This window comes from Carassius auratus, chromosome 20, assembly GCF_003368295.1.
Source record: "Carassius auratus strain Wakin chromosome 20, ASM336829v1, whole genome shotgun sequence".
Taxonomy (NCBI): Eukaryota; Metazoa; Chordata; class Actinopteri; order Cypriniformes; family Cyprinidae; genus Carassius; species Carassius auratus.
The window spans coordinates 8,020,951-8,048,423 of record NC_039262.1 but is presented as its reverse complement, the minus strand read 5'-3'; the positions used below and the strand labels follow the sequence as shown (position 1 = coordinate 8,048,423).

General features: G+C 37.0%; 1 protein-coding gene across 2 annotated transcripts; it reads right to left on the bottom strand.

The window, feature by feature from the left end:
• Positions 1–191: 191 nt before the first annotated feature.
• grm1a (glutamate receptor, metabotropic 1a) lies at positions 192–27,080 on the bottom strand. Of its 2 annotated transcripts, none has more exons than XM_026290810.1 (9): positions 26,983–27,080; positions 24,654–25,507; positions 20,482–20,731; positions 11,707–11,942; positions 9,384–9,630; positions 7,538–7,709; positions 5,573–5,699; positions 2,788–3,730; positions 192–955 (listed from the first exon to the last, which is right to left on the bottom strand). In XM_026290810.1, exons 2-9 carry the CDS (start codon positions 25,387–25,389, stop codon positions 217–219), a joined length of 3,450 nt encoding a protein of 1,149 aa, XP_026146595.1. In that variant the 5' UTR covers positions 25,390–25,507; positions 26,983–27,080; the 3' UTR covers positions 192–216. The 2 variants fall into 2 exon arrangements, with proteins under 2 accessions (XP_026146595.1, XP_026146597.1); XM_026290812.1 differs by having other exon boundaries at positions 705–920.
• Positions 27,081–27,473: the final 393 nt, after the last annotated feature.

Below are 27,473 nucleotides of genomic sequence, written 5' to 3'. Positions count from 1 at the left end.
AATAATATTTGGCACTCCAACTTTCTGCAGCATTTTGGAAAACGGATGCTGCCAACACTTCCTCTGAGAAAAATATTCCCAACAGGACGTCCCATTTGTTCAAGGTTCTTCCTGCCTTCCGAAAGAGACTTACGAAGACTTACGAAGATAAGTAAGCAAGCAAATGATATCCTGCAGTAATCGTATAATAAACAGCGCTGTCCTGAGCGTGTGCTTTTACAGCGTAAAAGAGCTTTGTTTTGGGGCGTAGTTCATACTTTGGGAAAAGGGAGGGTTTTTGTCAGAGCCGGGGGATCCGGGAATGGACCCCCCTGCCTGAAGTGAGTCCCTAAAGGGGGAAGGTGGAGTGAGCAGAGTGAGCTTACTATGTGCCAGATCTTCCTCCACACCTTCCTCCTCCTCTTCTTGTGTGGCACTCTCACACAGAAACCCTTGAATGAGGTCAAAAGCTTCCAATTCTGAACCTTCCTCAGGGAACGCCTCTCCTTGCAGGGGAAGAGGCAGTTGATTGGTGGACGATTTATAGGTGACAGGGCTCAACTTGTTGCCTGTGCCGATTACAAATTGGTCAAAATCGGGAACTGTAGAGCTCAGAGTGTCCACCGGCCTCCCTTGAGGACAATCAGTGCTGTGGTCTATTAAATTAGGAGGGGAATAGGAGGGTGGTACCCCTCCCTCGTGGGTTGTAGGAGGTTGGGGACCCCCATCGTGCCCCTCGCTGAGGTTGTAGAGATCCTTGTTGTCGGGGTGAGAGCCATTGGGGGCTGTGTTGAGACCAGCATCATATTCAGACTCGGGGGGTTGTGAGGCATTAGTTAGGGGTCGTATGACCGCCGTCTGACTCTGGCCGACTGCTTGCCTCCTCACATGCACAGACAGTCTGTGGAACACACTCGACCCCCTCCCCTGGGGTCTGGCACCTGATTCAGACCATGACACAGACTTTCCATTAGGACTATGAATGAAACAGAGACCCAACGTTATTCCCACGAAGACACGCCAGAATGCGACACACAGAGACAGAGAAGAACATCACAGAAAAAATGATCATTATGCATGTCATCATTCATACAGTTCATACAATTATCAGCCATAAAACTCTCATGATTAGGGTTAGCACACAATGTGTAACTCAACATTGTTAATTCATGAAGTGTTTGACAGAGATCCCTCAAACATGCCAAGTGCGTATCTCATAATGACCTGCTTACAGAGCATTATGAAAGCCACGATGGCTCATTCTCTGCCATTCCTTCTCTGCACTTCTCTGCTTTAACTGTATGTCATGCAGTATGAATAAGGGATTCATGGAATTCCCCTCAGTTTCAGATCAACATGGCATTTGCTGTCCACTCTTAGTGTAATTAAGTTAACTGGACAGTAAGGCCTCAGAGCTGAAATCTGTGTCAGAATCAAGGGGCGTTCACACTGACAGAGATTTGTTCTGGCAAAGTGACTGGAAGTCATTTGTTTTTAACGAGGGTGGGCAGATTTTGGCAATATGATGTGGGCGTGCCTGGTGATGTATCAAAATAGAGAAAAGTTTATGTTTATGCAAATGAGAGCAAGAATAAACTTTATGCAAACCAGTTACATACAGTGATTACCAATGGGAGAAAAATGTATGCAAAAGTTTAGGTTTATGCAAAAGATCGTTGACTTGATGAGGCGTCAACATTAAGAGTATTTCAAGTATATGCAAATATACAGTGACTCAATGCAGCAGCTACCAATAGGAGTGAAGTTTATGCAAATGAGCTGTGATTGATGTGAAGAATACTATTGATTTGTCAAGATAAGAAAAGTTACATTTTATGCAAATGAGAAGGGACTCAATGTGTCAACTACCAATGAGAGTTGATTTTATAAAAACGTTTCCGTTTATGCAAATATGGAGCAAATCAATATAGTAACCAGTGAATACCAACAGGAGTTAAGTTTATGCAGACATTTACTAATAAGTACATTTAGTACAAACAATTAGTTAGTTGACATGGCGAGTACTAAAGAGGGAAAATTGCTACAAAAGTTTACATTTATGACATCCAGTAACAAGTCAAAGTTGAGAGTAGGTTATGCTTATGCAGATGAGCAGCACTGAGCCTGTTTCATTCATAATCGTTCATCATGTTTACAACGCACTATGACTTGCTGTAATCTACAGACATATAGTACTTTATGTTTATTTTTATTGTTATAAAGTTACTTTTTAGCAGCCAGATTGCTCATTAAAATCTTAATTTTGCCTAATTTGTGATCAGACTTTCTAAAGCCCACCCATCAACGTTGAAGCATCCAGCAGTAACAATCGCTATCAGTGTGAATGGGGCTTTAGAAGGGAACTGGATATGGGAGCTACAGCCTCTACAAGAACTGGGTTAAATTTTCTGGGTTAAAGTTTTAGTCAGGAGAAGGTTTGACATGGGGGAGGAGGCACACTGAAAAGTGGGTTAATACTGAGGAGGAGAGAGGTACTAAGTGGATGGGTAGTCTGATGAAAATTAGGTTTTGGACGAGGATTCAGCACAGATAGAGGACGACTGATAGTGTCTGGCTCTAGCTACATACATACTCTTGGTTTGCAGCAGGTAGAAAAACATGGGAGAGACAACTCAAATACACACACATGCTAGAAAGAACACTTTCAGAGCTATCGCTGCAGTCCAACTTGGCGTGCTTCTGAGAAAGAAATACTATTATTTTATTTCCATCCGTTTCATAGCCTGTATGTGCATTTAGCTGATATTTCAGAAATGTGACTCAAACCTATTATTATCTGTCACTCACTTGGTGCTGCCGGTCGCGTTGTTGTTCTTCTTCTTCCTGCGAAACATGTTGAGGATGCTGTTGCTCTGGCAAGGAGCCACCTTCCCGTCACCCACGTGCATACGAACCACATCTGAGGTCGTAAAGGCGCTGCGTACGTTGCGCTCGGGCTTGGCGATGATGATGTACATCTTGGGTGTGAACATGCAGCTCAGTGCTACAGTAACACTGAGACTGACGGAGAAGGAGGTGGTGATGATCTTGTAGTTGGAGCCGAAGTAGATGGGCACAAAAGCCAGCCAGATAATGCAGGTGGTGTACATGGTGAACGCAATGTACTTGGCTTCGTTGAAGTTGGCAGGCACATTGCGGGTCTTGAAGGCGTAGTAGGTGCAGCTCATGATGAGCAGGCCGTTGTAACCCAACGGAGCCACTACGCCCAAGTTACTCGTGTTACAGATGAGGTACACCTCCCTGATGCTGGGGTAGCTCTTCACTGGCTCGGGGGGTTCCAGCACGATCAGTGTAACCTCCACGGCCAGCTGGAGACTAATCAGGATGAATGCCATTACCACCTGCGCCCAGGCGCTCATGAAGCGGGGCTTACGTGTGCAGATTTTCTTCTTGCTGCCAGCCAGGATTCGTGCAATGCGGTTGGTTTTGGTAACCAGGGCGGAATAGCACATGGAAGACGACAAGCCCACTAGAAGGCGCTGAAGGTAACAGGAGATCACAGTGGGACGTGCGATTAGAGTGAAGGGACATATGTAGCCAAGGAAGATACCCGCCAGGATGATGTAGCAAAGCTCACGACTGGAGGACTTCACCACCGGCGTGTCACGGTACTGGATGAAGATGAAGGTGACGAATAGAGTTACCAGGATACCGAGGCAGGAGAACACTACTGCGATAATTGACTCCACGCTGCTCCACTCCAGGTACTTAAGTGGGAGAGGCTTGCATTCTGGAATAAATCAAGCAGACGGGAATTCAAGATGGATGGAAAATAAATCAAGAACAGGCCAAAACAAATACAGAATTTAAGGACTGTCGGACTTCTGGATCTGCCAATCTTCTTGGAAAAGATTGCATTGTGTCGTCATGTGGTGTATGTGCTATGTGTGTACTCATGAGTTTTAATGCCTTAACAGTTTTAAAGATCAGTGGAATTTAAAAGTATGCAAATCTAAATAAAAAAAACATGTTGGTATCATATGGTATTGAAAAATTTTGATACAAATTCCCAGTATTTTTAAGTATTAAGTTAAAATGGAATTATGGTGTAACCATTTTTGCATTACACCTGGAATACCTATAAATGTACTTTTGAAGCTTGTAAATATATTTTTCAAGGTAAATTGGTCAAAAACTTTTAACAAATATTGCAAATGCAGACTATTTTTTTTTTTAAATAATAATAACCAGTGAAGCAGTAATGATGCTTCTTTCTTCATAATGATATTAGGAAAAATAAAAAGGTCTTTTTAGGTCATTGAACTATTTGTATACTACCACTGAAAAGTTTTTTTTAAAGACATTAATTTATACAGCAAGGATGCATTAAATTGATTAAAAGGTTTTAAAGACTTTCACATTATTTACAAATTAATTCTAATAAATGCTGTTCTTTTGAACTTTATGTATACAGGTTGCACAAAAATATAAAGTTTACAACTTTGATAATAAAATTCAGCTTTGCCATTATTTTAAAACTTTTTTTTTTTAAATATACAAAAATTGGAAACTGCGATAATACTTAAAAATATTACTGTATTTTTTAATTAAATAAATTCAGCCTTGGGCATAAGAGACGTCTTTCATAAAACATTTAAAAAAAAAAACTTCCTGACCTCAAACTTTCCAATAGTGGTGAATGAATTTAATTTTTAGAATATTTTAGTGCTGTCAAACAATTAATCACATCCCAAATAAAAGTTTTTATTTACATAATATATGTATGTGTATTTTGTATATTTATTATGTGTTTATAAATACACACATTTTATCTTTTTTAAATATTTACATGTATATACATTTATATATTTATATTCTTATATTATAAATAAATATTTAATATGTAAATGTAACATATTTTTCTTAAATATTTACATGCGTGAGCTTGTATTTATATACACATAATAAATATGCACAATACACACACATATATTATTTAAACAAAAACTTTTATTTTGGATTTAATTAATCACGATTTTTCATCTGACAGCACTAATATATATGTATATGTGTGTGTATTATTACTATTTATTTTAAAATGAATAGAAGAACATCACATCATTGACCCTTAAGCTTCATATGCCCTACTTTTGTGTGTATTTCATTCTATGGATTCTGAACACTCTCTTTATGACAAAGCCTTCTATATATTGTTGAAGGGTCTCTTTCTCACAATCGCTATGACAGAGCTTTTTCTCTATCTCAGATCGGTCTGTCTCTCTGGTAATCAGAATTCCCTGTTGCTGCTCAGGTTCCTTGGCGAAACTGTTGAGCCTGACACACGGCTGCTGGGTACTAATGGGATTCCAGCCTCACTGTTATCCAGCTCTGCTCGCTGCTGCAAAGAGCTGTCAAAATAACACGCAGCCCACAGCCCATAGGGATAGAAAGTGTTGGGTAAGGAGGATGCTAAGGGCATAGAGAGGAGAGGAGCCGAAAGGAGATACAGCAATCATAGTTTGATTTGAGCTATTCTCAATGAAATACTGGTCTAGGTTTTTAAATGAAGACCTATTTTAATAGATGTGTAGATAATTAGGAGGATGAATGAAATCTAAACAAAGTCTCTTACCTGCCAGTTCATCATCAGGCCACCAGCCAAGGTCACAAGCTCTGCATGTGAACTCATCTTGAACGTATTCATTATCTTTACATGTAGTGCAGATCCAGCAGCAACTCACTTCTCCTTTACGGATCACCTAGAGTCAGAAAACACCAGTATTTTTTTTTACTTTGATGCCCGCTATGGTAATACTTCACAATTCAAGTTTTATTAGTTCAAATCAGTTAATACATCTCACAACAACTAACAATGTACATATGTATTTATATTAGTATTTGTATATACTGTATATATATATATATATATATATATATATATATATTTTTTTTTTTTTTTTTTTTTTAAGTGTAACTTCATATAGTCATTACATTTAAAGTTTTTTTTTCTTTTTTTTCCCTTTTTGATGACTAGAGCTTTCAGCTCATGAAATTACAAAAATCCAGTATCTCAAAATATTCAAATATTTACATTTGAGTTTCATTAAATATCTATCCCTACAGAATAAAATTCTGTGTATCTCTTATTCTTTGAAACCACAGTAATGGGTAAGACTGCTGACTTGGCACTCACTGACACCCTCCACAAAGAGGTTAAGTCACAGGAGGTAATTACTGAAAGGGGTGAATGATCGCAGAGTGCTGTATCAAAGCATATTTAATGCTGAATTGACTGGAATTAAGAAACCTGGTAGGAAAAGGTGCACAAGCAACAGGGATGACCGCAAGCTTTAGAATACGGTCAAGCAAAGCTGATTTGTACACTTTAGAAAACTTCACAAGGAGCGGACTGAAGCTGGAGTCAGTGCATCAAGAGTCGAGAGTTTTTTTTTTATTGACCTTAGGAAATATTGTAATATTTTGAGATACTTGATTTTTACTTTCATTAGCAATAAGCTCTAATCATCCAAATGAAAAAAAAAATGTTTAAACACTCTAGCAATGTTTTACTTCACATGTAATGAATCTAGAATTGATGAAAGTTTCACTTTTTGAAATAAGTAAAAAAAAATCTAATCTTTTTTTTAGAATATGTACCTGAACCTGTACACACACACACACACACACACACACACACACACACTCACACACACATACACACACACACACACACACAGTTAGGTCCATATATATGTGAACACAGGCACAATTTTTTTTATTTTAGCTGTTGACAAAAACATATTCAAGTGTCAGTTATTAAATGAATATGGGTTTAAATTGCACACTCTGATCTTTTGAATTTGAGGGTATTCTCATCACAACTGGAGGAAAGATTAAGGAATTACAGCTCTTTAATATGTACTTTTTCAAGGGACCATAAGTAATTGGACGGTTGACTTAAAAGCCATTTCATGGACAGATGTGGGCTATTCCTTCGTTATTTCTACTTCAATTAAGCAGGTAAAAGTCTTGAGTTAATTCTAGTGTGCTATTTCCAGTTGGAAGCTGTTGTTGTGAAACCCATATTGTGCAGTTAAAGGAACTCCCCATGCAGGTGAAACAGACAATAGTGAGGCTTCAAAAACAAAACAAATCCATCAGAGAGATCGACATTTCACTTGTTATAGACAAAACTAATGGCAGAAAGACACACAAACAAACAATAACTAAAGTCAGCTGCCGTAAATGTCTGGCAAAGCAACACAAAAGAGGAAACCCAGTCTCTGGTGATGTCCATGAGGGTCAGACTTTAGGCAGTCATTGCCTGCAAAGGTTTCTTAACAAAATATCAAAAAACTAACATTTTATTTATTATTATATTTATTTTTCCAATTACATCTGAGCCCCTGAAAATGGTGCAACTGTGTATATTTTATGCTATATTAACACTTAAAGTTTGCACTTCAGTTTCATCTTGATTGTTTCTGGTGCCACACAGAGTCAAAATTATGAAAATTGTGTCAGTGTCCAAATATATATGGACCTAACTGTATATAACTGAAATACAATACAGACGATGATTATACTACATACAGACCTTGATCTGTCCCTTAGAACACGGTTCGCTGCAGACGGATCGAACCATTTCAGTGCGGTTCGCCATGAGTTTATAATCACTGATGCTCAGGAGACCTTCATGCCACGACCCCACTTTAATATAATCATAGCGGCCCAGCTCCTCCACATACTGAAGATTCATAATATCATACCTTAGAGAAAAGAAAAAGAGAGTTGGGGGGGTAATGATATGGGTGAATGAAAAAAAGAGAAAGAAAAAGAGCAAGTCTGCCATAATAAGTAGCTCAGTGCTGCTGAAGCCTCGGGACTAGTAAGAGGCAGAGTTCACACTTTTACCATGTCCACACATCCAAGTCTCTCAACTTCACATCCTCCACCTGGGATATGAATCCACAACCTCCCGAGTGCTCAGTCCACTCATCCATACTAGCTTACAGATGAGGCAAAGTGTCGCAAGCTCACACAGGTACACAAGGCAATGGCTGTCTTGGCAGTGGTGGAGCTGCCATCTTTTGTTCGTGTATAGCCAGGGTGACAGGAGCTGACAGCATCAAGGTATTGGAGTGGAGAGGACTGAAACATCTCCTTGAGACAGGCAATCTGTTCCACTCCAGGTCTATTACCATCTGATATGCACCTTTTTGCATGTGTTGGCAAGGGTACCAAATCTAACCAGAGAGGGTGCGTGATCAATTGTTGCCTTAGAGAACAGGTATTCATAATGTTCAATGTCACACTGGCCATTCAGGTACAAACTGTCATATTGACATTAAACTAAGCTGTTTTAAAACCTAATCAGCTGACTAGATACACTTGCAGTTTTCTTCCGCTCATTGAAATGCCTCATCTGGAATGCTCTACACAGACAGCAATTCAACACACAATTGTGTGTGTGATGTTTAAGGTGGCCATAGGTCCTCTTTTTTGGACATGTTATATGACATGTTATATGGGATTTGTAAATGGCCAAAAATGTCAGGATTTTGCCTTTGTTTTATATTTGCTGAAGGTAAGGACTAAAAAATAGTGTGCAGGCATTGTACTGTACATAATTGAATTTATGAGGACTGTAGAGAACATGTAAATAGGAAATCAAAGTCAAAACTTAGTCCAAAGTCAAAATCCTAGTCAGGACCAGGAAAAAAAAAGGAAATATGGTCACCCTAGTGATGTTAACATGTTTCTAAGCTTACAGTGTAATAATCCAAGCATAAAACTACACACAGTAATGGGATTTATTCTGAACTATAAATAAATTGGTTTTAGCTGGTTTGTATTACAGTGGTTTTGGGCACATTTCAAGTGGTCAGAGTAAAATGCCAGTTGACCGTCGAGGTAAATCAGCTAAAAACCAGTTTGGTCAGGCTGGGAGACCACCTTAAAACTATTTCTAGCAAAGTAGGTAGAGGCTGGTTTATTTTTGCTTTGTTTTCAGCAGGGCTGACTGGTTCGGAACTATCTACTTTGCAACGTAGCAACTGCACATTCAACAGTTTTTGACATTAGCATGTTGATAAGCTAACAGCATGAATCATACAAAACAGATTTAGAATAAAATGGTCCTTTTTTATATGCACTGAACAAATTTAGTGACCTTTTCAGTGTTTCAATTAAATTAGTATATTTATAATCAATATATAGTATATCAGTATATTTCACATTTTCACCACAATTTGCTTTATTTTTATAAACATTTCTGGGATTAACTACTCCACAAATGTCACACCTGTGTGTGAGGTTAAAACTGAGTCTCTAAGGAGAAAGCATTATTAATTAGTCTACCCTTGCCTCCATATATAGCTTACTACAATAGAACTAAAATAGAACTCTAGTACTAGTACATACAAAGAATTCTTGTAATTTACCTCCCAGGTGAGTCTCCATTTACATCAAAGTAGATTTCCTCCCCAGACACGCCGGAAAAGGAGGTCTTCAGTAGATAGTCCAACAGCTTACTGCCGTCAATGGGATCCATTGCCTCACACAAGCCAACATGGTCTTGGCACAGCTCTTTATGCATATCATGAAGACCATGAGCCATCGCATAAATCGCATTGATCACGAAGCCCATCTTGCTGTCCTGGACATAGTTGTCTTTCAAGCTCTCATTTCCTGTCAGGAAAAGATTTCAAACCAATGTGAGTAAAATTAAAGTAAGGACTATAGTTGTATTTGTGTCACTCTGCCTCCATCCATACAGGATTTGTGTTTTATATACATTTATTTATTGAATTTGTTGGCAATTTAGCTAATAAAAAATTTGGATGCTGAACGAATTAAATTGCCCTGAAAGACTAAGTACAGCCAGAGGCTCTTTGCTGTCAAAATATAATCCAATATATTTGCAAATTTCTGATTATTAGTGACTAAAGGCAGAATGTCACTTTATCTTAATGTAATATATAATTGTATGCCCCTAATATTAAAATATGATCACATTTAACACACTGAAGAGACTGAATAAAGGGAAGAGAGTCCTGTTGGCAGACTGGCAAACTACATGCTTTCGTCAAATTTCATATCTTAGAACTGGCAAGCCACTGGACAAAAGCCATATTCATAAGCCAACTGATTGAAAAGCCATTCCAGTGCTACATATACATTGAGAGATCAGAAGCAAAAAAGTAAATCATAGATTAATTAAATATAATTATAAGTTAAATGCAGTTCCTGGAACTGCACAAGCTGTGCACGGCATTTCTTAATCAGTATTTTTGTCTTGTTTTTCCAGTAAAAATTCCTTAAAACATCCATCCTTCAATCAAAATTAAATCACATGAAAAAATAAATAAATCTATTTCTATCTAATTATCTAATTAGTCTCTCTCTTTTTTTCTTGTTTTAAGAGCAAAATATCTAAATTTAGTGCATTTTTGCATAAAACAAAAACAAATTTGGCAACGGGGTAAGATTTTAATCCTTTTCATTGTAATTAAATTCAAGTAGTTTTGCTCCTTGCGTACATTTCTTTTGATTTAAGGATATTTATGCTTGAAAAAAAGACAAAAATATTGATTCAGAAAGTGATCTGAGTGACTGACTAAATCAACCAGGTGAAGTCTTCACTCTCACACACATGCAGGCAGTGTGGGTTCCTCGTTACACTGTGATTGTGTCTTGTCTTTGCACATTCACACGGTTTCTCACACACACTTTGTGACAGCTTAGTTCTTCTTGCGCAACAAGCTTCTCTTGTGCTCTCAGTGCTATCAAGCCTACCTTACAAGCAGCACAGAAAAGCTGGACTGATGTCTTGTTTTGGCAGCATACTGTCTGACTTTGCTTGACTTTTAGGCTAAATTGAAGACTTGTAGAGATACAGCTTATCAAAATTTTACGATCGATATCAATCTGATGCCTTTCCAAGCCCATGGTCAGAATACAACCATAAAATATGAGAAAAAGAACAGCCTTCATACCAGTCTTTCCGATAAATGTTCATAACATTTGTTCAGGATAAGTATATTTCATAGAGGGTCTACAGCTTTTTATAATGACAATGATGAAACTAGCCGATGTTTTTCTGTCACTGTTTCATTTCCCATCTTCAACTGTATGCAATACCTCTCTGAATTGCACATCATCTTCATAACTGAGAATAGCTCTGCCAATCGAAGCAGCCAAACACAGTCCAACCTATTGTGCTGTCTGTTGCTATAGTGAAGTGCTTCTTCAGTGCAGGTATCATAACATCATAATGTCTTTCATCAACTCTCACTTACCACCACGAGGGTCTTTCAGAAGAAGAAAACAATAACAAACTATAAGCTCTTGTCACGTAATAAAAACAATCAAAAACTAACCTACATTACTACACAGATTGATCCAAGATTATATTTGCTTTTGTGTACAATGATATTCAGCTACAGTATATTTCTATGTGGACAGGCAAAGAGAACAATTATTAGAAAAGCACAAAAGATGAGGGGGCACAACTCAGTTTACCTATATCACCTTTAAAAGCGCCGACCAGAGGATAATTACATGAAAAAAAATGGAGGGAAATATACAGTTACCATTAATAATTCAGTAGAATATCATGCACATAATATATTCCTAAAAACGGATTAATTCAATCAGACAGACATCAGTTATGCGAAATAACATACTGCCAAACTGACAATATATCATGAAAATGAAATAAATCTACTTGTTCTTCATTCGAACAGCTTCTAGATCTTTGTTTACCTGTGCAGATCTTTTGGTAGTTGTGGTTCTCCTGGGGATGACCGGGAATGCGGCATTGGAAGCGGTACTGCCAGAACTCAGCAAACCATGGGTTCCTCGTGTTGGTGTCCAAACGCAGCTTTAGAAAGTAGTCATTAAATGACTGAACTTCTTCCGTTTGCAACTTCATTGTGATCCCAGCATCTGCTTCCTGCTCATATCCTTCTACCACCTCATCACGATCTGCCCAGCCATCACTTCAAAAACAGAGCGAGAACATAACATGTCAGATGATGAGGAATTTGTGTCATAAAGATCCAGCTTGCTTGTATAAACACAGCTTTCATACAAATGAGATTCAGTTTCGCTTAAATCACCCGTGGGCACCAAAGCATTTTAGCTTTGGGCTGTGAGTGCTTTTGTTTCGCTGATATAATGTAATCCTGGAAGTAAACCGAACAGTTTAGAACAAATTTCTGAACAAATAACTTCTTAAAAAAATGACAAAAAAATTATTACTTGAATGCTGGTGTCTTATGTTTTCATTTTTATTTTCAAGTCATCTTTCACTTGAACTGTTATGTTGCACTTATACATGTATTTATAATATAAAGAAATTAATGTAAAATGTAAAATACAAGCATTTTTACTATTGACTGCTTACTTTTATACCTTCATTTTCTTTCTTTCCTCTTTCTCCACTCACATATTTCTCACAGTCAGCATTTTTGGCTTATTATGTTTTGTTATTCAGTTACTGTAAGTATGGCATAAATCCATTTCCTCATCATTCTCTGCTTGCCTAACTTCACTTCTTCAGTGCACAGCAGCGGTATTGTGGTATCATAGAGCGAATTAGACAAAATTACCTTTAGAGGCTTCGACCTAAAATACATCTCCCTAAACAGCTTTGCACCCCACAGTAGAGTGGAAAATGGCAGAGATTAGATAGAGCAGAGCTCTACAGAGAGTTTTATTACCTCTATGAATAATGAATGAGCTGAAGCTTAGGTAGAGATTCACTGTGCTGCTATGATAGGCAGATATGGCAGTGTCCTGAGGCTGAAGACAGGCTAACTAGAGCAGCGATGGCACATACTGTAGGAGGACAGGAGCTGTTTGATTCCATCACGGCTCAATCCATCCCTTATTCTCCGTTTAGATTAATCTCAACATGTTCACCTTCACCGCATCATTTTCAATTTTCTCGCATCCTCTCAGTGCACACTTGCTATTAAGCCTGCTTTTTTTTTTTTACCATTCCTACTCGTTTTCTTTTCTTCTTCCTTCTCTACTCTCCTTCCCTCTCTTTTTGCCCTTTCTTTTACTTTAAGAAAAATAAAACATTTGTTGTTGTTTTTAGAATGTTTTGCAATAAGTGACAGAAAAAAACATTTATTTTATTACAATAGATTTCTATTTTAAATAAATGCTGTTCTTTTGAACGTTGTATTCATATAAGAGTCCTGGAAAAAAAAGTCTCCGCAAAAAAATATTAGGCAGAGCAATGTTTTTAGCATTTTTTTTTTTTCATTTTATGAGTTTTATGAGCACCGGTACAGTATAGAGCGATTTCTTTTTCTTTTCTTTTAACTAGATTTTTCAACAGCTAGCTCTTTAATGAATGCATACAACTGCTTAAGAGCAAAGACAGAAATAAAAAAATTAAAAAGACAGTCACTGAGTGTCCTCAAAAAAAAAGTTCTAGAGAGAGGACCAAATGTGCCATAGCACCTTAGATCTTTGATGTAAATCATAAGTTAATTTTTCCAGTGGTAAAAGAGTAGTCATAATAATAATAATAATAAATTTTTTGGCCAAGTATATACAAAATTCAATACACATTCTTTATCACAGTCAAGACACAGACCTGCTGTACAATTTAAAAGGTATACCTTCGAGGATGATACAAAAGTCTTTCTAATAATCTTTAGAATAATTCTGTGAATCTCATTCCAGTACATTTTGATTTTGTCACAATCCCAAAATACATGCCAATGTCTACCTTACATTTAAAGCATAGGCGAGAACAATTGGGGGTTAGATAAGTCCCGTGAATGGATATATCTATAATTTTGTTTGTTAACTGAAATTGAAGCACTTTTGGGAAAGCTATTTGAAGAGACAGATAGCCACACCTCATCACTAAAACGAGACCCTAAGTCTTTTCCCCATATCAACCTTAAAGAGTCATAGATTGAAGAACCAACATTAGGGAGCATTGTATATAATTCAGAGATCATCTTATCAAGAATAAATGAGGAAAAGCTGTTTTTCTATTTCAGTAAGATCCAGTTGTATATCACCTTCTTTTAACTGTAACTCCAAAAAATCTCGTATTTGAAGTAATTTCCAAAAATCTTTACTGGGCAGATTAAATTAATGTATTTACTCCTAAAATGATCTTATTTGGCCGTCATCAAATAAATTAGCAAACTCCAACTCTCCTCACGACCTCCAAGTCAAAAGGTCAATATTCTGTAGTATGGGAGTAAGAAGATCAGTATTGAGCACAATTTAAGACTAAAGAGACAACTTATTGGCAATGGATAAATATTTCCTTCCACACCAAAAAACTATTTGTTACAGTCGAAATAATAGTCAGATGTTACTTTTTTTTTTTTTTTTTTACATTATGAATAAATGGTAGCAAGCATAACAGTCTAGCAAAACATCTTGTGTACTCAATCGGTCGGGACCCAGTGTGAATCAAATTTGTAAATAAACCAACTTAACATTTGCTTAATTTGGTGCAAACCGAAAATACATTTGAAAACTGGGTAGTGAAACCCCACTTAATTCCTTTGGTTTCATAAAAACTGAAAGTTTAAGTCTGGGTTTCTTGTGGTTCCAAATAAACCATGAAATTGATGAATTAACCCTTTTAAAAAAAGTTAGTTTTTAAGTAGCATGGTAGATTTTGGAATAGGAAGTTTAATCTCGGAAGGAAATTTATTCTTAAAACATTGACCCTGCAAAAAATAATAATAAAAAAAGAATTTGGAAAAATCGACCAATCTGATCAATTCTGATTAATTTTCATGATTAAATAGAGATTACTGACTTTAAGGAAGTCTTCCAAATTAGGAATAATATTAATTTTCAAATACTGAAAGAAAGAAAGTGCTAGACGACAGGTTGATTTTAAGATGGCTTTGGAAGAAGCATGCATATACAAAGCATATTTCTAAAGGATTAGCTGACACTGAAAAATAGAATATTGGCTGCTGAAAACTTTAGTCATCACAGAAAATAAATTACATTTTTATAAAATAGAATAATATTTCATGATATTTTTGTTTTTACTGTATTTGAAATCAAAGGAACGCAGCTTTGGTAAGAATAAGAGATTTCTTTCAAAAACATCAAAAAAATCTTACCACAAACTTTTCAACGGTGGTATATCTTTATATTGTAAATGTATATTGCACACTGTCATATAATATAAACAAGAAGTCAGCTAATAGGTTATCAAATGCATCACAGTAATAGTTTATATTTCATTTTGACTGAAAAAATGACTCAGTTCAGTGAGAGAGTCAGTTGTCAAACTCGAGGTTGTTTAGTAATTATTTTCAAGTGTCTCATAAAAAAAAACACTCATTAAAAAAAAAACTGGTTCATAAGAGTCATTTGTTCAAATCAAACATCCCTGCATGTGCTGTGTATTTGTTGTTGTGTGCAGGACACGCTGAAGATCTTAAGATTTAATTAACTAACCTCACTTGATAAAACAGCATATGAATGCAGACAATATTGAGCAACGGTGACTAGATGCTCTGCTTTTTTGGTCCTCCTCTCTTTTCTTTTCCTATCGTACGTTCTTTCATTACTCAAATCCAGTATAATGTGCATGTGTGCTCTGGTTGACTGTAGCTCGATCCTCTCTTGAGAACTGAGTAAGACAGTGCAGGCTTAGGCTGAGGGCCATTAAAACTCATCCAGAAGCCTTTACTAATTCATGGTGCTCCAGTTAGCAGCAGCTTGGCTCTGTGTTTCACAAGCAACATTGCTGCTGCGAGCCCCTATCACGCCTGCTCTCGCTCGCCCCACACTAGCTTTCATCTGCCTCTATTATTCTCTCTCTCTCTCTCTCTCTCTCTCTCTCTCTCTCTCCATCTTACATTCACATGCACACATGATGAGTCTCTGTCATGTCCTCTCTGCATGTCCTTTTCTCCCCTTCTGGACACCCTAAATCAGTCCATTTATACCCCAAACCTTTCAATGTCAAACTCTTTTTAATATTCTTTGAATTCACATGGGACAAAACTTGAAAACTTGAGTGGAGACATGAAGTAAACATTGTAGAATCAACCTCTTAAACATTACAACAGCAGTCTGAGCACAAACAGATGTGCTTGAAGTCCTATGGGACGTGGTATAATAGAGTTCCAATGAGAGGGCTGCTGGGATGCCTGCAGGCTTTCCTCACTCTAATGTAGTTTCGCTGTAGCTGTTTGAACCTTAAAGACTTGAAAGTGACCTCAGAACGCCTGTGAAGCACAGCACAAGACTGGCAGGTCAACACAAACCGGTTTATATCTCCAGCTTCTCAGAGTCTATATAACGTTAATGCTGATTCACACCAGCTACCTTGCTTTCTAGGGTTGTTTTTGTGCCAAAATCACACTGAAACAGTCTATTTTCTCTCTTCTGTGTTTTTTTTCTCCCTTCTTACAGTTCCACCCCAAGTTTTAGTCTAATGAGCTGATTTTACAGCCAAATGTGGGAACTTCCCATATGCAGAGATTTAGAAAACCTGTTAAAGTCAGTCTTTTTCACTCTCTGCTCGCCCTCATGACTAATAAATCTTTTAATACTCTCAAAATGGAGGGCTAATGAGAAAGAGATGTTTCCTGAGAATTAGCCTCCACGGGGCTTTACAAGAGCGCTTCTCTTACAAAACCGCAAAATCCACAAATGATAACTTCTACAAGGAGGTCACGGGCAATCATGCACTACTGAATGCAGTGAAGAATGCTGAATCCAATTCTCCACATTACTTGAGGAGAAAATAACCTCAGAAGAAAAGCTATTTGGAGAGTTCAAGCGCACCTATGAGTAAATGACCTACTTAAAAACAAACGTGGGAAAGAATTATGCTAAAGCCATAAGGCAAGTTTAGAACATGAAACCATAAAGGGTTATACAAGAAGCAAAAGTGAAGCCAGGACCGAGCTCAATATTTAATTTTTTTGATAAAAAATACTGATTGAGGAAATCAGATAAAATGAGGTCAAGCACTTAAAGTCAGTATACCATATATATATATATATATATATATATATATATATATATATATATATATATATATATATATATATATATATCACAGCTGTGTTGAGCATTGAAAATTATGAGGATGAGGATGATGATTATATTAATAATAGATAATGTTTTTTGAACAACAAATCAACATTATGATTTCTGAAGGATCATGTGATCATATTACTGGATAATAAATGAATATTTAATAATTAATAGATTTGAATGTAATATATTTAACAGACTGTAAAAATTGTATATGTAACAGGTCAAGGTTATAATAATTACATAAATAGTATATGTAATATATATATTTTTAAAATACCAACACTTAAAGTGAAAACAATATTTTCTTTAAAAAACTTTAACTAGTGAACTTTAATTTGGAGCAAGAGAAAAAGGGGGAGTGACTTTATTGCACCAGAGGTGTGCCACTTTGCTCACAGCTGATTGGTCCAGAACATAACCTTCCCCAGTGATAAATAGCTACTGCTAAAAACTGAGCCATTTTCACACTGCTTAAAATCTGGGCTTGGTTACTAAACTGAAACATACCATACCATACCACCCCATGGTACAGGCCCCTGGTGAATGGGACACATTGATAAGATTACTAATTTCTATCCATGAAGAGACACATCTCAAAAACAGTGACAAGATGACAGCTGATTATAGAAAATAAATCCGCAATATTCTCACAGGATGAGCAGAGCTGAGATGCAGCGTGATGCTAATTAAAGAGAGAGGGCTTCTTGGGCACACTCAAGTTGCAAGGGGAAACCTAAAAGATGTACAATAATAACACAAAAATATGTATATACTGTACTAATTAATATATTACCTACCAAGTGAAAGTATATAAATATAAATAATTGTGAGAATATATATTCACCAAATATGTAAGCAACCACCTAACAACCTTGCAACTACAGCATTGTTCAAACAACCACTCGGAATACTAATAAACTACCCGCATTAGTCTATCATCGTGGTGCGAGTTTTGCAGATGAAGAAGCTCAGATTCTCTTTTCTTTTCTGTTCTTTTAACTGAATGTGTAATAAGAGGCGAGAAGGAGTTCTTGGAGGAAAGCGCAAAAGGATTATTGGGACTGGGAACACAGAAGGCACTAGGGGAGGAGAGAGAGTGCTGCCGTTTAAACATTTAATTTGGCTTCCTGACAGTGCTTGAGACACAGCTGAAATACTGAGGAGCTGGTGTTGTTTTTCTGTCCTGAGAGCAATAATATGTGCCTATGAAAATATCTCTGGGGCACATGCTATATGGGACTCTAAATAAGGAGTAAAACATATAGTGTGAATGAGCAATGATCATTAAGAGGCAGGAGCAAACATAATACTCGGTTTAGCCTAACAACTTCTGGTGAATCCAATGAGATAAGCTTTTAAAAGAAGCTACCCGTGAGACTTGAGGATGTTGATTAGAAATTACAACGTCAATGTTTTTTCTGCTGCTGTGTAAAATTACATAGTCTGTTTTCGGGCTGGCTATAGGAATAAACTATGCAGAGGAGAAGAACACCTGGACCTCATCCTCTTTTTCACAGAAGAGCTCTCCAAACACACACTCTCTCTTTTTCATAATCACTCTCTCTATCTCTACCTCAGATACACATCATCAACTTGTCTTGGCTTGAAGGCTCAGACTTAGATTATCATGACAATGCAAGACATGTTTTAATGAATAAATCTCCATTAGTTCCCAAAAGCGGTTTTGCTGTCTGTCTCTCCTACTCTCTCCTTTCCTCTCAAACATGTACGGATAAAAAACACACATGTTCACTTCTATTACCCAGCTGGAAACTGAATGAGACAGGGTCATGCAAATACGAAAATAGATGAAAATCCAGACTCCAGACACAATGTTTTGACCTAGAAAGTCTGTTAGCTGAATATGATGGCCTGTCTGTGATCGTACGTGGGTGGGCTATAGATGTTGCCTTGATATAGATTAAACAAGATAGCTGCTACAATTCATTTCCAGATCTTCAAGTCTGCAAGGATTCCGTCCCAGAATATTATCCAGTGTTGCTCTGATTTTGGTATCAGACAGTTTGACTGATCGGATAATAGCCTTTGTAAACCAAACCCAGAACTGTGCAGAAAGTGTGTTTGATTGTATAATGATAATTTAAAACACTGGTTACCGATTTGACTGTCCACTTTGACATATCTGAGGGGTCTTGTATCATCATAAAGGGGTTTCTTTAGTGATTAAGACTAGCTGATAGAACATTATTCAGCTTAATTATTCAGCAAACGAATTTGCCGGATATTAGGGAAACATCGAACTGCTTGACCAATTGAGCAAACTGACCACATGCCACAGCTGACTAATTAAAAGTATTCTCAAGAATAAGTATCAAATAAAGTATACAATAAAGAATATAATATTTATAGGGGCTAATGGGGACAAGTATCTGTTTAGTATCTTATTGTAGTATTTATTATTTTTTTAATTATCTTTTATTTTTATGTTTTCAGATTTAATTTTAATTTTTGTAATTTTATTATGTGCTTTTGCCATTTTTATTATAAATTTTATATATATTTCTATCTAGCTTACCGTTTTTTTTTTTTTTTTTCAGTTCAGTTCAACTATTTCGGCAAGGTAAAAATTATATTTTTTTAATGTTTTTTTTTCTACAGTTTTTCATCTAATATTTATACTTATCTTATTTCAGCTTTTAGTATTAGTTAATAATACTATAAAATAGTCCCCATATTTGATTCTGCTCCCCTTCTATCTACTCTATATTATCCTGATACGAAAACACTAAACATATGGCACATTTTTAAGTAATTGCATGATGCATTTACTGTTGGGGGACCAAGGATCATCTTTTGTTGTCTACTGGTTATTTGGCATCAGAAACATTTCCTGAGAGGCTGTGAGATTGAATATTTAATACCCAGCCCACAGCATTTTCCCATCCCTATCTGAAAACAAGTGACCACCCTCTCTGGCACACGCACACCAAACATAAACTCAAACACTCACACCACACAAGACAGAGGCAGCAGGCAGTTTCCAGGGATTTGTGAGCCAGCTACTGAATCACAAATTATTCATTAGTGGTGAAAAGTGTGAAAAGCGCCTCTGTTCACAATGTCCATATTTAATCTCATCTGGTTTCCCTGGAAACTTGTGTATTCGGCAGCAACACTTTTATTTCCAAGCATTCCAATGTCTGCTCTTCATTCGCCTTAATATGAAACACATACATAGGCAATTAAAGCAACATATCAAATGTACTAATAATTATTCATGGTGCTAGAATCACATTTGCTTATTTTGCACACAATATGCAAAAGCATCAAAGATGATTCAGTTGTAATAAAACCATGAGCAAGACAGTGTGGGTGTCATTTTGACTTCTTTGCCCTCTGTGTCTCTTCCAAAGCTTGCCATTTATTCCTCCGACATGAACGAATATGATCAAATTATTTCTAAGCATTGTGAGTGATGTGGTCTCTCCTGCCCTGAAACGGAATCGTTTTCAGCCTTACCTTCCAATTAGCTGGAACTCTCCAGAAACTTCACGGCGCCGCATGGCCATCAGCAGGCCACGGACAGTCATTCCTTCACAAAAGCAGACAACCACGCGGGCTTTGGGCAGACGCTCCCGCAGTTTCTTAAGCAGCCGGTCAAAGTGCTTTTCTCCAGCATTACTGTATATCTTATCAGAGTGGGCGATACATAGACCCTCCTCTGCGGCCAACTCCTTAAAGGCCTCCATGCCACTCTCTCCATAGTTACCTGTGTTCAGACACAAAATGTAGGACGGTTAATAAAGGATAAGCTAAAACTCATATGAAACTAGTGCAGCTTTAATCAAAGTCACAGAATGGAGAATGGATTACCGCTACTGATCCAACACCTGTCAGACCAGTCAGAGCCCAGGATAAGACATGGATGATAGTTGACTATGGAGGACACAAAATGAAAGGCAGACAGGCAACTGAAAAACATGAAATGGAGAAATGGTCACCATTTTGGATACAAATGGCGTCATACAGTTAGAATGAAAACACAAAATAATAATAAAAAAAACAAATATATGAATCTCATGTAAGTGTGATCATGTTATGCCAAAGCCATAATAATTTAAGGACACAATGACAGTCAAATGTTGTTTTGGAGCCCACTGATTTCAATTGTATTTACAAAACAGTTTAAACGCTCTTCAAAAACATCAATAATAGAGTGGCAGAATTTTTGTTGTTGTTGGGTGAACTACCTCTTTAAGTAGCTCATATCCCTCTCATATTTCACAACCACACGTTTATTTATTATTTAAATAGCCGAAGCATTAAATACCTTCAGAGTGATTCAAGACCTGATCACCCCGTCTGGGTTTATTTTGCGGTAAGGACCGGCTGACTAAACATTATCCTTTAATTATATTCCACAGGCATTGTACTGTAACTAGACAAGTAGGACACCAATAATACTTTGTGGTGCTCTTGAGAATTACTGCAAATTACCATAATGGGTCACTTGAACACACTGTGTCCTTTTCAAAATATTGTATGAATCAGAAACGGGTCCGTACAAAAGCTGCAGGCTCGCTTAAAACATCTTCCGTTCCATCTTACTGTACGTCTGGGGTGCCAGGCGAAATTTACATCTTATTGTGCAGGCAGCAGAGGTCACTGCTTTTGACTGTGCTCAGGATAAGAACAGTGCTACAGTCTGATCAGTAAAGATGAGTGGTGTGTGGTCACTGATGACTGTCTGGAGGTCAGTCTCTGTAGTGTGGGGGTGCCGGGAACAATTTGAGCACATTCACAGTTCCGTGGCTCTCTAACAATTCCTTTTTACTCTGTTTCTCTCTTTCTTTAGGTTGTTTGGAACAACTGTATTAGCAGGTTTAGGTTTCATTCTTTGTCGCTTCCTTTTTCTCGTTCTCTTTACCTGCCCTAAAACCCTATTTTTTCAAAACCATGTATTTGGTATAGAAGGACACACGGCACCAGTGTTGTTATTGTTAACTAGCTAAACTGAAACTAAAACTATTAAAAAATGTTTTTGGTAATTAAAATAAAGCAGACATAAAATACTACATAAATGTTGATGATTAATGAATATCGTAGAACAAACTATATATATATATATATATATATATATATATATATATATATATATATATATATATATATATATATATATATATATATATATATGATATCATTTTAGCCTTCCTGCTTAGAATCATGAAATTATTTGGAGAAAACAATCAAAACAAAACGACAAAAAAGCCAAACAAATTCTCTTTGTCACTTTATGTCTTTGTTAGAGTATTTGAACCTATTTTGAGACAAAAATAATTACAATATACAAATGTTCTACAAATGAGAGGTACCACAAGCAGAGTGTTAAATAAACCATTTTAATCTAATACTCAAAGTTCACTGCTCTGTTGTTTTGGTGATAACTAACTAGTGTGCCAACTTGGCTGGCTTTAGAGGGATTTTTGGTACTGTTTTTAGCTGCTCACACTGGGAGATCAGCCAAACCAGCTGAAGACCACGCTGGATGACCATCTTAAACCAGTTAAAAGCAGCAACCAAGCTTTTATTTTTTACTTTTTAGCCGGATTTACAACAATAGAACTCTATGTTTTGTTTTATTAGATCAAGCTTGTTTCAAAATGGTTACTGTTTAACATGGAATTCAGGCAGATACATTTGTATTTGGCTGAGTAATTAATGTAATCGACAATATCTGCTGTTACTTCGAGCAACAGGCATAATTGTCCAAGACAGTTGCTGATGTTGTGTTTATGAGTCCACAGTTCCTGCCTGATAAACCATTACAGGCAATTCTGAGAGAGAAAAGTCATCTTACTAATTATTTATCACCAAACTAACAGAGCAGTGAACTTAGAATTAGCATTATACTGTATTGTTTATTCATATCTATCTAAGGGTGCCTCTTTACTTTAGTAAATAGGATATTCTGATTTTAACAAATGCTTTTTAGAAGTTGGTAGATATGAAATATGAAAACAAGTAGGGCATTACTAATAAAATTGTAACTTAGCAGCAGTTACATTGTGTTTTATTCACTGAAGTATGCTAACAGTAACCTAAAGAGTCTATAAACCAAGCTTGATCTTATTTCCTTTAAATTCCATCAGCTAGTGGAACAGAATTAAAACACTAAAAATAAAAAAGTGATGTGGCCCATGAGGAAATAAATCATCACAATTGTGGTTTAACAGACAAGCTTTCCACCTCTGGACATTTTATAAACAAATCACCAACTGAATTGAAAGTGATACACACAACAGTGCTGGAGGGAGCAACAAAAAAAAGTGTGTGTGTTATGACCGAGAAAGGCAGAATACATTATTATCCTCATTTTGTATGGAGAAACTGACTGAGTCATTAGAGCATGCTTCCATATGCAAATAATAAAAGCTCTTTGGTCCACTTGCACTACAACTAATGGGAGTGCATTACCATTTAGGTACATTTAAAGAGTGGTGCACTCACTATCTTCAAATACAGATTTTCCAATTGTTTTTACTTAATTAAAAATGTTAACACTTAAATCCTGTGGGTTATACGTTCACGCTTGTATATTTAAAGTCAGACTTACACAACCTAATCTAATTTTGTCCACCTGTAGTCAAAGTAAGGGAAACTAGAGCCTATAACATGGAGTCTAATCAATTAGAAAACAGCTACAATGGCGAAATCCACTCATACCAGCACCCTCCTACAGTGATAGCAGAAGTTGTAAGATTCTACATGCCTATACCCTGTATATACTGTATATAAGTCAAATTTCTGTCTTGATTTGCATGTTAAATGATAGAATGCATTTTCTATACCCATTTATTTTGCCGTTTAGAATTGAAATGTTTCAAATAAAATTGGAAGAGTAAAATTTGAAGTGTTTTGAAGTTTATTTAAATTCTGACATCATTTACTCAGCCTCATGTTGTTCCAAACATGTATAACTTTTTTTGTTTTGTGGAACACAAAAGATAATATTTTGAAAAATGATGGGAAGAAAACAGTCCCATTAAATTCAATTGTACTGTTGTTGATACAATAGAAAGTTAGGTCATAAACATTCTTCAATTTGTCTTTTATTGTTTTATTTTTTTTATTTTGTATTCTACAAAATAAATTAAGTCATACCTGTTTGGAACGACATGGTTGGGGGGGGAGGGGGTAATTAATGACAGAATTGTTTAATTTTGGGAGGACTGTCACTTTAAGGAACACAATTTAAAATGGCAATGTTTTCCCATTTACAATTCATTAAGTAACTCTTTTTCCTTAGCATTACTTTACACAATTTTGAGATAAGTTAAATATTTGTAAACTACTTTGAGTAACAGACTTTTTTTAAGTGTAATACCGAACACAAAAGCTCTAAAACACTCCTCTTCTTTATCAAGACTCCAGCTTAAATTAATTGACTACACATTTAAGGGATAATTTGTAGATTTCTAAACTATACAACAATTTAACCAAACAAATATTACAGATGTTTGAGTTAATGAACCAAAATGAGCAATGAAAACGTGTTACAAACCTCAGTGAAACCTGTATGGCATTACGTCGTTTAGAAAAGTTGTTTAAATGTCCCATAATTAAAAAAAAAGAAGAAGAAGAAGAAAGAGAAGAACAATGAGAACGACAGGTTCCTGACAGTGACTTACCCTCCGTGTGAACCGCAGATACGTAAGTCCAGTTATAATGTTTGACAATGTCGAGCATGGCGCGCGCCTGCAGCGTGTCAGAGGGCACGACACGGAGGAAGTATTTGAAGAGAGTTTTGTCGCTCAGGTCTATACTGGTGGCCGAATAAGCGATCTGAGGAATGTTAAACAGCTGGAGGAGATTCTGCACCTGGATGGCCACCGAGCTGGAGCCTGGACCTATGACTCCAGCGATGGGCTTCTTGCTAGGAGGAGGCTGGTTGGAAGGGGTTCCGTCGATGCACCACTTAGATCCGTCTTTGTCGTCCCGAATAGAGATGAGGGAGTCTCGGATGAACTCGATGCTCTGCTCTAGCGCCACGGAAGAGTGCCAGCACGAGTCCCGGATCTCGCAGCCCAGGGTGATGTTGGGCAGCAGGTTCTGGTCGGCGTTAATACGGTCCAGCGTATAGAACATCGCTTCCACTCGCTGGATGCCGTACTGCTCCCGCACGTCTCCGCATTTTCTGTCGGCCACACGCTCGGCGGATGGCTGGTGGTGCACGGAGAACAGCGCACCGATGATCACGTCGCCATCCATGCGGGCGACAGACCGGGCCGCCGCGCGCTGCACCGCCGAACGCTTGTATATGTTCCCAAGCGCATGAGATGATAGTGTCGGTAGAAACAGACACAGAAAAAGTGGAAAGTGTCCGCACGAGACCCAGGGCATCTTCAAGCGTGCCATGTTTAACATTGTGTGACGGGCATAGCTTGCGAGCTGCTCGTGCCAGCGGTGCTCGTTTCTCTGCAGTCAAAGATTTAATCAAGGGACCATGATGCGCACGCGAGACCACGTGAATGCGCCCTGACACCTGTCGAGAAAACATAACACAGAGTTCGTTAGAGAAGACAAGTGTACATATTATAAAAAGCGTTTTAAAGACATGCATCCATTAAAAGTCAGTGCAACCTATGGAGAAACAGTGTATCGTTTAACACCCATGAAGTAGAGGGGTCATGTAACAGGGTTAGTTGTACCAATTTACCCAATTAAAAATTAGCTATGTGTGTGAAATCACTCTGACCACCAGTCTAAAAGCTGAGATTACAGTTGTAAGACTCAGTAAAACATGAAAGATGTTAGGATTTGTTTAGAATTTAAGTGTGACTGATATCAGCTGTTTTTTTTAATAATCTGATCAATAAATCCAAACGCTTTTCTAAAACTAGATATACAAAATTCCAGGGGTTGTAAAACTTTCCCATTTATTTCTTCCAAAAAGATTGCACAAAATGAGATAGAGCATAGGCCACAAAGTTTCATAACTATTATGCTTTTAGCTAATGCTTGATGCATTTGCAGTTTTTAATTATAGGCCTACTATTTTAAATTATATGGGGTGGGGTGGCATAACAATTATTTTGAACGAGCACATTTGATCACCACATTACAAAATTTTAAATGTTTTCAGTTGTTGTTAGAGCTCACCTAGTGGGGCAATTTGTAACAACAGCACCTTTTATAACCCTTCTGGCATACATAAAGAATAAACGGTATATTTACGAACTAATTTTAGTATCAGACAAAGGAATATTATTTTAAAGTTTGAGACGCATAGCGTAAAACAAAAAGTTCAAATCAAAATACGTAATAGGCGCTGGTCTCTGTTAGCTGACACTTCAGAAGCTTATGTGAACTACGAAGACAAACTCACGTCATTTTTCATTCTCTGCTTTATAATTATCGAACGAAAGACTCACTAGTCGAAGAAACGTGTAATTTCAGAATGAGCTTCATTCCCAAGTTTTGTTGGGGAGGTCGTCGTTTTCACGTCCTTGCAGGGGCGATTTCAGCACCGCGGACAGCGCAGACAGCCGGATGATGGACAGTCAATGAAACTAAAACGTGCCTATGTAGTCAAAGCACAACTACTAGATGCAGTGTGTTTGCACACAGAACCCCATACTGTGTGTCCTCTTAAACCCCAATGCGAATATAGGTAAATTGCGCTCCTCTCACTAACAGCTTAATCTAAGTATAAAATCAGGTAAGAGAGAAAACAGAAACCTAAAATTAATTATTGTGCGGTATGATGCTTAACAGCAAATACAAATGTCTTATACTATACATTCAAAATCGTTTCTACGCTTCTTCTATCGTTTCCATTCATCATTTATAAGCATCAATGGTTTAATCGATTGCACTCAATGACAAATGAGCGATAATTACAAGCAATGCCTCCTGTACTCATATCGACTGACATTGGCGCACATCTGTCTGTACCTGCAGTTACCAAGAATACAAACAACAATGGAACATCTGCACAGGAATTCGATCTTTACGCACCTGAGTCAATGAGACATCGCTTCACCTCCTTCTGAGACAGCTGCTGCACTGATGATATACTTCAGTTCTCAGTGTGCAGACCAGCCAGAGGAGCACGCTCTCTCTCTCTCTCTCTCTCTCTCTCTCTCTCTCTCTCTCTCTAAAATGTTGATATGTTAGTGTGCGGGATCCACCAGGTTTGGTTTGTCAGTCCAAGTCGTCAAATAAGTAATGACGTGAATGTTAGTGCCGTCAAAAGATTAATTGCGATGAATCGCATCCAAAATAAACGTTTTTGTTTATATGATATGTGTATAGGCCTACGTGTACTGTGTATATTTGTTATGTATATATAAATAAACACATTGAGTATTTTTGTTTTACATATTTACATGTATATACATTTATATTCTTATATTTTATATATTATATACATATATAAATATTATAAATATTATATACATATATATATATATATATATATATATATATATATATATATATATATATAT

Coding starts and splice junctions, on each gene's coding strand:
- grm1a (XM_026290810.1), bottom strand. CDS start 25,389: ATGTTAAACATGGCACGCTTGAAGATGCCCTGGGTCTCGTGCGGACAC. Junction 7,710..9,383: donor AATGGAGACTCACCTGGGAG/GTAAATTACAAG, acceptor CTTTTCTCTAAG/GTATGATATTATGAATCTTC. Junction 3,731..5,572: donor GCCTGATGATGAACTGGCAG/GTAAGAGACTTT, acceptor GATTTATTCCAG/AATGCAAGCCTCTCCCACTT.